Genomic DNA, 17,508 nt, shown 5'->3' on the forward strand with positions numbered 1-17,508 from the left:
GTTTTCTATGTGCTTGCCAAATGTAGTTATTGATTATGTGTAGGGTATTTTTACCTATACTTAAATGCATGTCTTATCTTTGACAATTAGAAACTAGTATACAAGTAAAAGTCACTTGTTGGCTTCAATATGTTCACGTTCGGGTGTAATTTTTGACAAAGTAGTTGATATGGATTGTTCTTGGGAGTATTTTAAAATATTTTGGTTGTACTGTATAAAAGTTTAGTTTCAGAGCTATAAATTAGATACTTGAAAGAGAAAGCCAATGCTCAGAAAATCCTAGTGATTAATGACAGATGCAAACACATGGAATATGGTGGAAATTTAGCCATTATGTTCTGGCAAATTTTCTAAAGAATCAGATTTGTTTATTTAGGTGTTCTAGGGAATAACAAGTGATAATTTTTCACTTTTCTTTTCCCTTTAGGAGTGTTTCTCAGGAGTTATCAGAAACCATCCTCACCATGGTAGCCAATTGCAGTAATGTTATGAATAAGGCCAGACAACCGCCACCTGGAGTTATGCCAAAAGGACGCCCTCCTAGTGCTAGCAGTTTAGATGCCATTTCTCCTGTTCAGGTAAGTGAATGAACACTGCAATTGGTACATCTGCATTTGTTCATAGACTTGGAATAGAGTAAACTTCTACATTATCATTAACATTCTACTCAATGGAAAATTTGTCTGAATTTACTACATTTTAGATAACTGCATGTCTCGCATCCACTACTACATTTTAAAGGAGATCCATAAATAGGCCTTGTAGTTGAGAATAGATTTTAATCATTAAATAGAACATGACTCTAAGAGGAAAGATTTAAAACAACTTATTTAGATAAATAATAAGGGCTTCTTTTTAAAATAAGAAAAACTTAGACTGAGAAATAAGCACTGCCTTTGAACCTGATGTGTCTTGTTTGTAGCTTCACGGGCCAAGCAGCAGTGCTAGAGCATAAGGACTTGTTATAACTGGGGCTCTTCAGCTCTCAACTGAACTGCTCTTTTAAAAACAAGGTACATTTAAGTTACTCCCTGACACCAACCACTCCCTTCTTTGTGGGAGCAACATATTTCGCTTCTGTTTTCAGCTACATTGAACAGCAGATTGGGGTTTAAGAAAAGAGCATTTAGTGACTCTTCATTGGCTACTGTAGAAAAGGCATTTTGCATGTCATTTTCTACAGCCATGAAGATCTGAAATAATGCCACAAAGTAAGAAGCTTGGAAGTGCAGTTATTAGATATTTTTTTAAAAGCTTGGTGAATAGTATACCTTGTTTTTTGTTTTTGTTTTTTTATTAAAGTAGATGTAATCTCCAACCCCCAAGATTTTCAGATTTGGACTAGATTTACTTGTTTTGACTGGAAGATTTATTTCTAATTTTGAATGCTTTTGTATTGAAAGTTAAATAAGTATGAGAGATTCTTTTTGTTTTAAAGGGGTGTATTTGAAATTGTAAGGACTTAATGTAATAAGTGTCCATGTCACTGCTAAATGCTTAGTATTATAGCTGCAGGGTAATTCATCTTAAATGCTATTTTTGAAGTTTTGTAGCCCTAACATTATGGCTCTGGTACTTTGGCAGAGGCTAACTCTTTAAATCTACTCCATCTATAATAGTAAGAAAAAAAGCTTAGCACACTTGACTTGATTTTGGGATTTAAGCATCATCATGATTGCGTGGGGTTTTTGCAATTTACTTACTAAGCATTTGAAGAACTATTGCTAAAGATTGCTTTACCTGTGTCACATGGCTGTCTTTGCTTGAAGTATGTTTAATAAATGTTTATGTTTTTCTTTAGATTGACCCTCTTGCTGGAATGGCATCTCTTAGTATAGGTGGTTCAGCTGCCCCTCACACCCAGAGTATGCAGGGTTTTCCTCCAAATTTGGGTTCTGCATTCAGTACCCCTCAGTCACCAGCAAAAGCATTTCCACCCCTTTCTACCCCAAACCAAACAACTGCATTCAGTGGTATTGGAGGACTTTCATCACAGCTTCCAGGTAAAGGTGTGGGTTGGGAGGGGTGCAGATTATTTGTAATTTTCATTGTGCCTTAGTGTATGGCAAGGGATTAGGAGTGACTGATAAGGAAAGCTGCTTCAACTTAATTGTGAAAGTTGCTGTAACATCCATAGTTGGGAAGAGAAAAACATGCTAATGTAATATTAATTCAGTTGAATTACAGTTAAGATATTTCAGTTGTAAAGTTAGTTGAATTATTCAGAAAGGATTCTGTATTACCAAATGATAATATAAACAGTAATAAGTGTGTTAATCAAATTCTGAAGGACTTAGGCTTAGATCAAGAGCTCACAGCGTTATGAATGACCCAAGGTTGGTATAATAAAGGTAGAAAATACTTCACACATCAGATTCAGGTGTATGTTCTGCTTTACTGCACTTCACTTACTTTGAAAATGATAGTAAATCTCTAAAACTTTTCCATTTTTACAAATATTTTGACTTTTAGCTTTATATCAAAGTAAAGGTTACTACTCCCCCCCCACACACACACCTTTGGACCCACTTGTTTCTTCTAAGCTATCTGCACCTTTTATTTTCAGAGTAAGTTTAGAGTATTAAAACCTAAGGATTTTAGGTTGTAATGACAGTAACCTAGTTAATCCTTGTGCTGTATTATTCTAGCCCTGATTGTTCATTTAAGCCATATTTACCCTACTTAGTAAGGCCTTAGCAGAGTCCTAACTATTGTAAGACTGTCTTTGCTCAAGTTAGGAGGAGTAAGAAGTCCTGACTCATGCTGACTTAGAAGATAGTAGCATGAAATTCTTCAATTTTAATCACTGAGGAAAGCAAGCCAGTTCCTGTTATTTTGACTACCTTATATCTCATCACATACGAGAATGTACAGTTAAAATTTTACTTATTGATATCAAGAACACAAACTAGTAATTCTAAATGCTAAAGAAATTTTGACATTGTTTACATCTACTCTTACCAGTTTAGATTCTTGATAAAATTAAATAGACATTGTAAGAGACTTAATGATATGAATAAAGTCAAGACTTCTGGCTGCTTCATTCTTTCTAGTAGGTGGTCTTGGCACAGGCAGCCTGACTGGTATAGGAACTGGGGCTCTTGGACTCCCTGCAGTGAATAACGATCCTTTTGTACAGAGGAAACTGGGCACCTCTGGACTGAACCAGCCTACATTCCAGCAGAGTAAGATGAAACCTTGTAAGTGGTAGTGTTGTCTGTGATTGTGAAGCGTGACTGATGCACATAAAACTTTTTTGATTATGTGTCCAATTCGTTGTCCCTGTAGTTATGTGGACAAAAACATTGACTTATGTTAAGATATTGTTAGTAGGGCCATATGTTAAGGCGCCTTCTAGATCAGTGGGAATAAGTTCACAAATTTGAGTTACTAAAATGAAAATTTGAGGTATCACTCTACCTTTGATCTGGATTGCCAGAACAAAATGATAGTTAGCGGTAGCATCCTTAATGGTGTTATCCTAAAAGTGCGGTACAGAGAAAAGGAAAATCTTACCCCAAATTTTTGTTGAGTGTTGTTTTTTAGCACATCAAGAGCAGCCAGATTTTTGTTTCAGCTCACTAAGTTTATAAAAAATTAATTACTATATTTTAAGGTTATAGATTTATATAGCATTGTGATATGAAATAAATATTGTCATATGATATATATGATGTAATTTAAACAATTTTTAAAGTTTTCACCTCCTTAGTAAGTTATTCTCTCAAAGTCAGAAGTCCTGTTTGTAAATACATAGGTATCATTGACTTAAATATCTTTCTTGTCGTTGGGACTAAATATTCATTATATAGGATTTGAAAGTATACCAACTGACTTGGAAATGTTAGTGTGAAAGGCTTGTCTGAGTGTTATGTTTTGTAGCATGCTTTGTGTGTATTATCATCAGTGTGTCGTGCACGTGCATTGACGATTCTTATGTGTTAAATGTGATGTTTATTATAAAGTAGTAAAGACTTGTTAACCTCGAGTGAGGTTGTATTAAGGGTAAGTGCATTGTGAATTTGAACTGGTGGACTTTCATGGTGTAATGAAAGTCCTGATGAAGAAAATATTAAGGTAGTTGTAAGGCCATTTGTTACAATTCTTTAGGTATACCTAGAACACTTGAATATTGAAACTTGACCACGTAATACTTTCTTCAGTTTCTTATTTTTTCTTCCCTTAAAATTAAAACTATATTGGTCTCTCTGGCTCTCTGGGTGTTTTATGGGGGAGTGAAGTAAGATCCTAAATGCCCACTGGTTGCTTTTCTGTTTCTAACAGCGGACTTGTCTCAGGTGTGGCCAGAGGCAAATCAGCACTTTAGTAAAGAGATAGATGATGAAGCCAACAGCTATTTCCAGAGAATATATAATCACCCACCACATCCAACCATGTCTGTTGATGAGGTGAGTGTTTAGGATGATCGAAATATTTATGGTTTAGGTAAATCTTACAATGCCTCTTTCAAAGGTTTGAGAAATCCAGCTCAAAGTGCTTTGATAGGTCATGCATCTTTTGAAACCTTAACATTTATCTTAAGCTCAGTTTATCATTCAATATTCTGCTTAGTCTATTAAGAGCATTTTAGGAAGACTCTTAATAAGTTTCCTTTATGTGTGTATTGTTTTTGTCTTGCTTTTTCCAGGTATTAGAAATGCTACAGAGGTTTAAAGACTCTACCATAAAGAGGGAACGAGAAGTATTTAATTGTATGCTAAGGAACTTGTTTGAAGAATATCGGTTTTTTCCCCAGTACCCTGATAAAGAGTTACATATAACAGCCTGCCTGTTTGGTGGAATAATTGAAAAAGGACTGGTCACTTACATGGCACTAGGTCTGGCCCTGCGATATGTTCTTGAAGCCTTACGCAAGCCTTTTGGATCCAAAATGTATTATTTCGGAATTGCTGCACTAGATAGATTTAAAAATAGGTGAGTGGATGAGTTTCCTGTGAAGCTTCTTTTTTAATATAAGGAGAAATAATAACTCATTTATCAACTGGTTCTTGCCATGTCCCATCATTATATGTATATTAACGACTACATGAAGTAGAAGAGGAAGAAGTGAAAACAATTACAGTTATCAAATAAGTGGTAGGAAAAGTATGAAATCACAGGGTTTTTTGTTTATTGAGGTTTACTTTATACACAGTGAACTTCACCATTTTAGGTGTACAGTTCTTCGAATTTTGACAAATTTATACAGTTGTGTAACTACCATAAACACAACATACTGAATATTATCTATGACCCCCACGTAGTTCTCTTGTTGCCCCTTTGAAGTTCACCTTCCCCCACCTCTAACCCATGGTAATCACTGATGTGATTTGTTTGGCTCTAGCTTTTCCAGAGTGTTATTTAAATTGAATCCTACACAATGTGTTATGAATCTGACTTACTGTACTTAGCATGGTGCTTTTCAGTAGTTTCAATAGTTTCTTTTTATTGCTGACTAGTATCCTATTGTACAGATTAATTACAAATTATTTTTCTATTCACCTGTTGATGAACATGACCCTTTAAAAAACACAGATACTGTTTTTGGATGTAAAAGGAGTGAAATTCATAAATATTTCCTCCCCCTGCTTCTGTGTTCTTCCTTTAATATTGTCTTCAAGTAAGGTATTTCATAGGTAGAATGGGAGAAATGCCTAGACTGGCATTTGGAAGAAAGTGTTTGTTTATTGTGCTGCCTCTGTTCTTACATGAAATAATGAATGAATGAATGTTTTTATTGGCAGATTGAAGGACTATCCCCAGTATTGTCAGCACTTGGCTTCTATCAGTCACTTTATGCAATTTCCACATCATTTACAGGAGGTAAGTATCTTCCATGTTTAAAACCTTTCTAGTAGTTGGAAGAGTTACCTATTTTAATTTGATTTTGGACCCTGGGAACGGCATTAAGACTTTAATGATTGGCATGATACAGGTATACATATTATTTGTTGCTTATTTTGCAGATTAATAGGTCATAAAAAATGTCATTGTTGGATTATTTTTTTCTAAGCAGTGGTTTTGCTTGATTTAAGAAAAGATCTTATAGCCTGATAATGGCTCTTGAAGAATAGACATCTTTTACTATTATCAAGAGAGACTTGACTTGATTTTAAAAGGATTTGAAATGGCAATCTTGGATAAAAATAAGTAAAGTTGTTCCTCTGATTTAAGTATAATTCAAAGCTATTTCATATAAGACTAGACTGTTTCTTAAAAATACAGCCTCCTTACCAACTGCTTTGATTCCTTTTGAGGTAGTTGTTAAAAAGGAAGCAGTCCTTGAGGAATGGACCTAGAAAATATACATTTTAAACCATCTTACATGATCTTGAAATTTCCAAACTATTGTTTTAGTGATTGATTTTAGGCTTATTGGTAAACATGCATACCTTTGTCTTACTGTTGGTCAAAGCTTATAGAGAATAAGAAAGTTAATATTTATTTTACAAAGAGTAGGTAAATGGCTCTTAAGATCATATTTTAAGGACTCAGAAAGATCAGAATTTGACCTCCTTTTAATTCCGTATTATAATTTAGTCCAGTGCTTTCTACCTCATCCCACGGTTTGTTTGTAGGAGGGTTATTGTGATGGCTTAACCTAGGAGACCATGGAGTGGGAGGCAGGAAGGAGTGTATTCATTTCCGTGAGGGCATTGGGGGGAATATACCAAAACTATAGTACTGAAATCTATACAGGAAAGCAGAGTTTTACAAACTTGGATGTGAGATCAGAGGCTTAACCACAGTCGTTTATTTGGAAGAGTCGGGAATATGGATCTTGGAAGACTGGAGAGCAAGAGTGGTGGCATGAAAGTGATCACACAGAACAGTGATCCCCAGCACCCACTGTTAGCAAGACAGCCAGAGGGGGACGGGGGAGAGAGGTCGTTGTTGGTATTTCTATCCTTAGTCAGTGTAAAGAGCTATACTGTCTTTAGAGGTTGTCTTTCCCACTCAGAAATGCCCATTTTTGAATAGTTATCGAACATGTAGATAGTAGTTTTTGTTTTGCCAGGTATAGACTGTTGGAATGGAAATAGTACCAGGAACCCTATGTTAGTCTTAATTTGTGTGTGGGAACAAGGTTTATTGGTCTGTGAAATGAAAAGGAACAACCTGTCCTAGAATACCCAGTATCAGTGCTTACCCTCTAGTTGACTTGGCAGTATACAGTATGTTTTTGTTTTGCAGTAATAGCTTTGCTGAGTGGTAACTCAAATTGCAGTGTGTTTTTTAGGCCTTAGGTTTCTCATCAGCATCCAATAAAAAAGATAAGTTTACTGTATAAATTTTAAATGTTTTAAAGTATACATGTATTAAGGGGACTCATATGCAGGTGTTTGTGGCTGCTTTTTTGGAAGTCACTTTGCTAGACTAGTTCTTTCATAAATACTAATATTTTACCCCCTGAAGAGTCTGTGGTGTATCCACTTACGCATATATCTGGGAATATGGGCCAGGATGGGGCAAGGAGTAAAGGAGGTAGATGAACCAAAAAGAGTACTCAAATGATTTCTATCCTCTCAGAAGTGAGGGGAATGTAATTAAAAGACATCCATTTCTGTTAAGAAGTCTTTTAATGTGTTTTCCTCTCCCTACCCTTGTAGTATATCGAGTATGGACAGCAATCGAGAGATCCTCCTGTGAAAATGCAGGGCTCTATCACAACCCCTGGAAGTATTGCACTGGCTCAGGCCCAGGCCCAGGCCCAGGTTCCAGCAAAAGCGCCACTTGCTGGTCAGGTTAGCACTATGGTAACCACCTCTACAACCACCACTGTTGCTAAAACGGTTACAGTCACCAGGCCAACTGGAGTCAGCTTTAAGAAAGATGTGCCAGTAAGTAGGTCTATCTTTTTCTCTCTCCCAAGATTTGTTACGCTGTAATTACAGGGCATTAGTGAGCACGTATTTTAATTTTATTAACAACACTTGCCTACTGAAAAAAGATAATAAAGACCAGCACTTCTCCCTTTGTATCTTCCCCAAATTTCCCAAAGGCAGCCACTATTAATAGTTTAATATATATTCTTGCCAACACTTCCAGTGCACAATCATATGCACCATGTATATTTTTTATACTAAAGGAATCTATACATCTCCCCCCTGAGATTTGTGAAGTAAGCATTTTAATTTATTTTATGTGCTTTATTTCTTTAGCCTTCTATTAATACTACAAATATAGATACATTGCTTGTGGCCACAGATCAAACTGAAAGAATTGTAGAGCCCCCAGAAAATATTCAAGAGAAAATTGCTTTTATCTTCAACAATCTCTCCCAGTCGAATATGACACAAAAGGTGAGCATGATATAATAGTTTATATATCACTATGAATGCTCTTCATTCTTATCCTGATAGGTTGGGGGATTTACATTTGTCATGCACCTTGTTTAATACTCACTTCACTTTAAAGGTAGAGTTAATAGAATCAAAATGAGGGGAATGTGGATATAGAACGAGTGGTTTTTGGAGACTTTAAGTAGCACTAGTTTTAAATGTATTGTGTAGTGAGTTACAGGCATTTTGAAATAAAGTTTATGATCTCATGATGGAAGGTTTCATTTGTACTTCTAGTCACAGCTCATGTCCCTCCCAGAGCCCATTCAAAGCATTTATTAGGTGCCTAATTGAGGTAGACCTTGTGAACAGCATAAGGAATGACAAAGATGCGATGCTAAGCCAGTACTTGGAAATGGCCTGTTTTAGCCAGTAAGATTAGCCTAAACAAGTGGTTTGAAATACATGCAAGTACTGTCTTTTACAATCTCACCCTAATTGATTGGGGGTAGGAGGAGAAATTGAAATGAAGCCTTTAATACCATTTTTGGAAAAGAAGGATCAAAGTTTACAGATGATTCCTAGAGGTGGAAATTTAGGAAAACATAGATCTGGTGTTAATGTCTTTTAGTGGCAGGTTGTAGATTAATAATTTGTCCTCTCTTGGTCAATAGAGAGTTGGGTAAGATGGGGGCGAGGGACTGCATGTTTTATAATTTTAAAGTTGAAAGTCACCATAGATGTTTCAGTCCTAATCACCCACAGTTTGAGAGGTAATTGACTCTGTACTAACAGAAATTGAACATACTGTGCTTCCTAGCGTCTGTCTGATGTGGGGACAGATACAGCATGGTTATTTAGCACCTAATTTTGCAAGGAGCCATGTGCTGTAGTGTTCTCAGAGACAACACACATAACCATATTTTATCATCTTTTAATTGTATAATTCTGTGTCAAATTGGTTGGCTAGGTTGAAGAACTAAAGGAAACTGTGAAGGAAGAATTTATGCCATGGGTTTCACAGTACCTGGTTATGAAGAGAGTCAGTATTGAGCCCAACTTTCACAGCCTATATTCAAACTTCCTTGACACGCTGAAGAATCCGGAATTTAATAAGATGGTTCTAAATGAGACCTACAGAAACATCAAAGTAACATTTAGTTCTTGTACTTCTTTTTTCTGTTTTGAGTTTGGAAATACTTGATTTGGCAGACAATTTGGGGGTGGTGGTTTCTGTTTTTTCCTACGTGTTACTTATATTAGGTATTTATGAAAGTTGCTCTAGAGTTTGTTTCAAATAGAACTAAATTTCATAAAGAATTTAGTCATATAGACATATTCTATGTACTGTTTACTTTGAAAGTAACTGTTATTCTGATTCATTACATGCATGGTTTTAAATCTTTACCCTCATGTTTTGAACTTGCGTTATCCACCTCCATGTATTATTTGCAATATACTCTTAGCTCTAGTCCCGTTGGTTTTTTTTTTAAGTAGTCTTATAGAAATCCATTGTATGGATGTATATTGCCAATGGATATTAAGGTTATTGACTTTCACTATTACAGAAACAGTGCTGCAGTGAATGTTTTTTCATGTATGTATGTCTTAAGTGCCAGATATCTCTCAACTCTAGGACTATTTGTAGACTAGCTGCTTAGGCCTCAGCAGTTTATTTCAAGGTCAGGCTCTTCTAATTAGTGAATGCTTGTTACATAAAATTCAAGCATTTTATTGCTTAGGAATAACTTTTTGAGAAAAAAGTGTGAACCAGCATACAGTTGTGATGAGTCTTTGCTGAATAACTTGGGACATTGGCTTAAAAGCCAGCACTATATTTAAACCTATTGTTGGGAATTTTCCCCATTCTAGGTTACGCTGTAGTGCAAAAGCATTCCTGGCTCTTCGTGTTGCACAGCTGAGTTTGAGCCGTTCTGCTGTTGCTGTATAGAGTGAAGGAACATAACTGTATTCAGCCTTTATTGTCTGATATCAAGAGTGATTGGGATATGTGAAAGTTTCCACATTCTCGGAAACAAAATTTCAAGACCTTTCTTTTAAGTAAAATTTTAAATTATAAATTAAGTTTATAGCCATAAATTAAGAGATACCATGTAGTAGGTGGATGTATGTAATGGTTCTGTCCCCCTTAAGAAAGTAAAAACTAGAGAATTAAATGGATTAGGTTTTCTAGAGATTTGCAAGAAATTGTAGATGCAGTATTAGACTACATTTCAGACAGTCATCTTGTCTCCAGAGATGTACAGTGAGTGACCTGGATAATGCTCAAAATTGCAATATACTGTGATCTTGGTTATGTTTCTCCATGTGCCGCTGTCTTGAAGGGCTTAGAAGCATGGGTAGTCTTCATTTGAATTGAATTGAGCTATTCAAAATAGATTTGCAGTTGGGTCTTTGTGTCAAACTAGCTAAAGTTTTCAGAATTTTAAAATACTCTTCCTGTGGGAGCATACATACACTTTTAATCTTGTGTACTTTGTATTTTGTGTGATGTAAATATATTACCTATAAAATGTAAAAAAAGATGTAAAGGTTAAAGATATCACTGAACACAACAAAATAGTGCTATGATAGTATGGAGTAGACCTACTTTTGGGGGGCATGGTCTCATAATTGATGGCTTATTTTTAACGTAGGATAATGGAATTCTGAAACATTTAGTTGAGATTTTTTTTCCATAAGCTCGTTTTCATGCCTTTCTTAATTGTATACTTTTTCAGGTGCTCCTGACCTCTGATAAAGCTGCAGCTAATTTCTCAGATCGTTCTTTGCTGAAGAACTTGGGACATTGGCTAGGAATGATCACACTAGCTAAAAATAAGCCCATCTTACATACTGTGAGTTACAGCTAAAAGTTCATGTAAAAGTTGAGAATGTTGATATTCTGTCTAATACAGCATATTATGTCTAAAAGTCTTGACTTTATTTTGGGCTATTTTAATGGTATTGGGTGTTTGTAAGAGTTTGGCCTATGTTTTGAATCCCTAATTGCAAGCTAAGTGTCCGACATCATTCAGCAGGATCAATGAAAGCTAGTTAGGTATGATTGTCACCACTTCCTTTTTATAAGGCAGGGGTCAGATATTATATTGACTGCTATTTTGAGGATGAGTTTGGAAAGATACCTTTCTTTGGGTATTTTGTGAGGGGTTTGGAAGTTTATTTCCAGCTTTTAAAAATACATACATTTTTAAAATTCTAGGACTTGGATGTAAAGTCTTTGCTGCTGGAGGCTTATGTTAAAGGACAGCAGGAGCTGCTCTACGTAGTGCCCTTTGTTGCCAAAGTCTTAGAGTCCAGCATTCGTAGTGTGGTGAGTAGATTTTACTGTTTTATTCGTGGCTAAATTTGTTAAGAGTTGATTTTAGCACAAGGTAAAGAGATTGTATCCTTAGTTCTAATGAATATAGAGCTAGTTCAGTCAGTTTTCCTCAAGTAAATTTGGATTTCCAATGTGAGAGACTAAGTAGAATTATAGGGCTGATTCTAAAAGGTGGCTTTGGGTTTTGATATTTTTCTGAAATATGGTATGGATGGGAAGGCTAGGGGTTTGTTATGGCCATGTAAGTATAAGTGCTTAACTATTTTAAATAATACAGATTAAAGTGATTTGGCGGCCAGCTTAACATGATTGTTTTTCTTTAGGTTTTTAGGCCGCCCAACCCCTGGACAATGGCAATTATGAATGTATTAGCTGAGCTACACCAGGAACATGACTTAAAGGTAAATCTGTTGCTTCTTTATCCATTGGAATATTCTCTACCTTCACATTATTAAAATTTACAGGGAAGGTGGAGTATTTAAGGGGAAACACTGTAGCAGTTGGGTGAGAAAATAGTGTATGTTAAGAATAAAGCTACATTTTTATTTTAAAAATTCTAATCAAATATTGGATTTACGCAGTTAAACTTGAAGTTTGAGATTGAGGTCCTCTGCAAGAACCTTGCGTTAGACATCAATGATCTAAAACCTGGAAACCTCCTAAAGGATAAAGATCGCCTAAAGAACTTAGATGAGCAGCTCTCTGCTCCAAAGAAAGATGTCAAGCAGCCAGAAGAACTGCCTCCCATCACAACCACAAGTAAGTGTGATAATGAGCTATCCCTATGCTTAACCAGAATGTTCTATTGAAGGGTATGTTATCATGAATACAATAAGTCTTAGTTGTTTCACATTCTGTGGTGCTGAAATGTTGTGTACTTTTTGGTGAGCCTTCTAAATTAAGGCAATGTTAGCAACGTGTAGTTATTGTCTTATTGTATTAGACTCTATCCAGTAATTCATACTGTATTCTTAATTAAGCTGGGTTATCTTTATATTGAGATCTCAGAAAGAATTGCATGATGTGACAGCCTTTGTTATTCCTCAAATCTGGGGCTGGCCAGACCAGCTAGAATTGCCGGGAGAGGGGATTATTTTACCTGGTGAAGAGGATTGGAAGTATGGGTGTTGAACAAATGATTAGGAGGAATGGTTAGAATAAACCAGCTTTTCTTTCTCTCAGCCCTTATTAGCTAAGAATCCCCAGGTGAAACCAGGGAACAGCCTAGGTTGAAAATACATGTCTACAATAAAGAAAAATCCAAGAAGGCTTGGGCCTGCTGATGTTGCATGACCCCTCAGTTGATTTCTTGCTATGGGCACTGCCACTGACAAAGTTTTACATGCTTTGTTCAAATGTCTGTCAAAATAACAGAATTTCCCTATGATAATTCAGGGTGGGGAAGAAGTCACCTGTGCCACCCTTTCAACACCTCCCCTCCCTGCCCCACTAGTCCAGTTAGTTGAATGAAATACAGGCCGCTTCAGACTTTGCTCATTTTATAGTGAAATCAACAAGTGTGCTCTTTTTATTAGCTCTTGTCTCATCTCTTTACATTTAGCAACGTCTACAACACCAGCTACCAGTACCACCTGTACCGCCACGGTTCCGCCACAGCCACAGTACAGCTACCATGACATCAATGTCTATTCTCTGGCAGGCCTGGCACCACACATTACTCTAAACCCAACAGTAAGTGAACACCATACTCTTCCCCAGCTTCTACTTTGGACTAGGTAACTGGTCACCTCCCCTTCTCCTCTCTCCCTTCGTTCTGGATTCCTAGGTTATAGGCAGAGAGCTGGGATTGGCAACTACTATGTAGCACAGCTAGGATGTTTTTCTACTCTAAAAATAGTCACTGTGACTAGATATCATTTATATTGGTTCCTCATATCCAAATCTATGTTCCTAAAATCAAGACAGCTGGCAATATAATCATCTCCAAGAATTCCTTACACAGGTCAGGAGATCCAGTATATACCGTAGCGTTTTGTTCTTTATTTTCTTTTCCTCTCTCTCTTTCTCTCTCTCCCCCCTCTCCCACCTCCTTCATATCTATTTTCTTTCTTTCTGTTTGTCTTGTTTTTTATTTTTGTTTTTGCTCTTATTTTCATTATCTTATCACTTTAGCTTTGTTGTATAAAGTAATTTCTTTTGGCAGATACCTGGCACTGAGCAGATTCATGTGTGTGTATAAAATCTCCAGGTCAAGGTCTGGAAGTGGCACTTCATATTTTAAGTTATGTCTCTGTGACCTGGTTCTGGGAGATAGTCTGGTCTAAAAATAACTTTCCAGCAGTCCTTTTCCTATACTTAAAGGTAGTATTTGACTGTGTGTATTCAGAGTGATAATTGATTATCATCTTCAGTCTTTTATTATGCTTAACATTTGTTTAGTTCAGAATTAGATACTTGGAGTTTTCATGGTTTTTCCTTTTTAAAAAACTGAAAATGTTTACAAATATAGGAGTAACATCAGTCCATTGAACTTGGTTGTTTCAAGGACTTGAAATGATTTTTAAGAGCTCATGTTAACCTGGTCTTTTTTTTTCCTTTTTCTTTCTATAGATGTAGCATTTAGTTTTTGAAGGAAGAACCTAGATCTAGAAATTGTGATTCCCCTTTATATTACTCCCAGGAATCTGAATACTTCCATGTGTTTATCATGAATATTTTAAAAATTGCTTACGAATTCAGTAAGTTAAAGAGACCTAGTGAGTTATTAGGGCATAAATTATAACAGAAAAGATTGGAAACAGTCTTTCAAGTGAAGCAAAAGGTTTCAGTGTACAATAATGGAAAATGCTTGCTATTCTGAGAAATTATTTGTTAGCAATAAAGGTTTTTGTATAAAGCATTTTCTCTGTAAACTTGATTCTTTGTGTATTTCCCCAAGCTACTAAAGAAGTTACTTTCTTTAAGAATACTTGAGTCACAAATTTTAACTAAGCAGGTGGTGTGTCTTGAAGCATTTTGTAATGAACAATGTACCCATTAAACTTAGAATTTTTTAAAAAAAATCAGACATGTATTAGTGCATCACAAGGTACACTGAAATACTCCCTCTTTGTAGCCCAACTTCTGATTCCTGAGCTTTTTAGTGGTTAAAGTAGAAAATAGTAGTTAATAGTTAACTTTGAAGTAATTCCAAAATCATGGGTGTGGTTACTGATAAAAGAAATTGGATTATCTTATTTAAATAAGCCGTTGACTTGACTTATTTTTCTCCACCTAGATTCCCTTGTTTCAGGCCCACCCACAGCTGAAACAGTGTGTGCGACAAGCAATTGAACGGGCTGTCCAGGAGCTGGTCCACCCTGTGGTGGATCGATCAATTAAGATTGCCATGACTACTTGTGAGCAAATAGTCAGGAAGGATTTTGCCCTGGATTCTGAAGAATCTCGAATGCGAATAGCAGCTCATCATATGATGCGCAACTTGACAGCTGGAATGGCTATGATTACCTGCAGGGAACCTTTGCTCATGAGCATATCTACCAACCTGAAAAACAGTTTTGCTTCAGCCCTACGTGTAAGTTGATTATTTTCGTGCTGTAGCACAAAACAAGAGTTTCTTTTTCTTTGCATTTCCACTTACTCTAATAGTCACCGTATTTGTTCGATGTCTTCCTATTAGATTGTAAATTTTGCACGGTGAAACACCATGTCTGGTTTTGTTCACTATTGTATCCTCAACACAGTGTTTGGAGGATACCATATACCCAAATATTTATTGTTTTTAAAGAAACGAAGGATTTTAAAACAATGACTAAGTCAGTAATAACCTTGATTCTGTTTCCCATGAATAATTTAGAGTAAAGCACTTGAATAGGACAATACAGCTACTTAACGTGACTTCGTATGTCTCCGGACATAATCACACACTCCCCAGGTAATTCAGTTAGTAATCTTGGGACTCAGATGTCATGGTTAGTAATCCCTTTGTTTACTGCCTTTCTGTTTTCATAACGTTCTTCACCTTCACAACAACCTGGTAAGATGTTTAACGTGAGTGGTTTTTTCATCTGACAGGTGAAGATGATTGTTAGACTATTTCATGATCACAGCTAATGAGTCATAAGTAAAGTCAGGACTTTTGAAATTCATTTGTCTAAGTACTGCATTCCTATTATCCTCTCTGTCTTGTCCATCCACTTGAAAACTTGAAATATTTTTTCTTTCTGTCTCTTTCCTCCAATAGACTGCATCCCCACAACAGAGAGAAATGATGGATCAGGCAGCTGCTCAGTTAGCTCAGGACAATTGTGAGTTAGCCTGCTGTTTTATTCAGAAGACGGCAGTAGAAAAAGCAGGCCCTGAGATGGACAAGAGATTAGCAACTGTAAGTGTTTAGCATTTGTCTTTTATGTATTTTTTTTCTTTCTGTTTAAGAAAGTGCCTCATAACAAGAACCTCAGTGACTTTTTTTTATTTGCAGGAATTTGAACTGAGAAAACATGCTAGGCAAGAAGGGCGCAGGTACTGCGATCCTGTTGTGTTAACATACCAAGCTGAGCGGATGCCAGAGCAAATCAGGCTGAAAGTGAGAATTGGGTGCTCTGTCTCTCCCTGCTCCATCTTTGTTTTCTTTCTGTTCTGGTTACTTAAGCTCCTCACCAGGACGAGAACAGTGGGGTTAAATGTTTCAGAGAAAGCATCTCATCTCAGTGTAGCATTTCACTTAAAGGCAGCCTGTGGAGAAGGTACAGACAGATAACAGCTTAATGTGCCCCACCCCCTACAGTAGCGCCGTAAAGAGTTCATATGCTTGTTAGTTTTCACCTTTCCCAGCTTGGTCCTCCTTTCTGGTACTTGTGTTTTTATTTTTAGTTGCTTATTGGTACCAAGAAGATGGTCATTTTTACCAGCTCCATTGGAGAATTGCACTGATACAGTCTTATTTGAGGCATTTTCCAGTGGAAAAATTCTTAATTTATAGATAAGAGTGACTGACAGGATTCAGGGAAATGGGAAACAATGTGTGTATGTGTGCACCCACATGCATATTCCTCATGCTGTTACGTACTGTAATGACTCTTGTGTGTCCCTTCTCAGAACCCCTTTGCATGCTTCCATGCAAACTTTCCACTTTCAAAAAAAATTTCCTTTTTTGTGAAGAGGATCCTGTCAAAACAGATTTTCTTCTTCCAAGGTTGGTGGTGTGGACCCAAAGCAGCTGGCTGTTTATGAAGAATTTGCACGCAATGTACCTGGCTTCTTGCCCACGAATGATTTAAGTCAGCCCACAGGATTTTTAGCTCAGCCCATGAAGGTAAATACTTTCCTTGGATTGAATTGAGTTTTACAGTTTAATTTGAATTTTTTTGTCAGTTAATCTGTTACTTGCTACCTGGTAGCTTAAGTTAAGGGGGAAAAATTCTCCACAGTTTTTATCAGCATGATATACAGTGGGTTTTTCTTTTTCTTTTTTTTTTTTTAATATCCATGAGGTTGATTTAACTTTTATGTTTGGCTCAATTAGAGGAATTTACATGGCTTCCCTGTTTTGGATTTTTTTTAAAGATAGATTTCTGAAAAACTTGAAACAATTATTTACAGAAAAGTTGAAATTGTACAGGGAAACATTTTGCCCCTGAATCATTTGAACATAAGGGTCTGATCGTGATGTCCCAGTCACGTTTGAGTCCTTTGGTCTATTTTTCCTACAGAGACATTCTATGACCATAGTACAAACATTGAAATCAGGAAGTCAACACTGATATGTTAATACCATCTAATCCTTAGACCTTGTTCACGTTTTACCAAGTGTCCCAGTACTGTCTTTTTATAGTAGAAGGACTTGTTTCAAAATCTCATATTTCATTTAGTTGTCACATTTTTAAAATTTTCCTCAGGTCAGTTTAGTACAGCGCGTCATTT

The 17,508-nt window shown here is 36.4% G+C and overlaps 1 protein-coding gene and 2 non-coding genes across 8 annotated transcripts in view; all 3 read left to right on the forward strand.

Moving 5' to 3' along the window:
- Positions 1-17,508, forward strand: part of CNOT1 (CCR4-NOT transcription complex subunit 1) — a 77,346-nt gene that overhangs the window by 42,738 nt on the left and 17,100 nt on the right. For 2 of the 6 annotated variants that reach the window (XM_019754931.3, XM_019754957.3), the window contains exons 17-34: positions 428-578; positions 1,802-2,003; positions 3,054-3,200; positions 4,285-4,409; positions 4,649-4,935; positions 5,745-5,823; positions 7,611-7,841; positions 8,163-8,303; positions 9,253-9,432; positions 11,024-11,140; positions 11,506-11,616; positions 11,949-12,026; positions 12,207-12,384; positions 13,187-13,317; positions 14,864-15,160; positions 15,830-15,970; positions 16,067-16,171; positions 16,781-16,900. In XM_019754931.3, the coding sequence (XP_019610490.1) occupies positions 428-578; positions 1,802-2,003; positions 3,054-3,200; positions 4,285-4,409; positions 4,649-4,935; positions 5,745-5,823; positions 7,611-7,841; positions 8,163-8,303; positions 9,253-9,432; positions 11,024-11,140; positions 11,506-11,616; positions 11,949-12,026; positions 12,207-12,384; positions 13,187-13,317; positions 14,864-15,160; positions 15,830-15,970; positions 16,067-16,171; positions 16,781-16,900 (2,821 nt within the window). The remainder of the gene's footprint in view (positions 1-427; positions 579-1,801; positions 2,004-3,053; positions 3,201-4,284; positions 4,410-4,648; positions 4,936-5,744; positions 5,824-7,610; positions 7,842-8,162; positions 8,304-9,252; positions 9,433-11,023; positions 11,141-11,505; positions 11,617-11,948; positions 12,027-12,206; positions 12,385-13,186; positions 13,318-14,863; positions 15,161-15,829; positions 15,971-16,066; positions 16,172-16,780; positions 16,901-17,508) is intronic. The other 4 variants (XM_019754948.3, XM_019754971.3, XM_019754937.3 and 1 more) reach the window with 2 other exon arrangements.
- Positions 886-1,021, forward strand: LOC141567778 (small nucleolar RNA SNORA50). The gene has a single exon (XR_012490607.1). It is a non-coding gene; the product is annotated as a small nucleolar RNA SNORA50 (small nucleolar RNA).
- LOC141567776 (small nucleolar RNA SNORA46) lies at positions 10,111-10,248 on the forward strand. Its single transcript, XR_012490605.1, has one exon. It is a non-coding gene; the product is annotated as a small nucleolar RNA SNORA46 (small nucleolar RNA).

The sequence above is a fragment of the Rhinolophus sinicus genome, chromosome 8 (genome assembly GCF_057876585.1).
Source record: "Rhinolophus sinicus isolate RSI-liver-muscle chromosome 8, RSI-T2T, whole genome shotgun sequence".
NCBI lineage: Eukaryota > Metazoa > Chordata > Mammalia > Chiroptera > Rhinolophidae > Rhinolophus > Rhinolophus sinicus.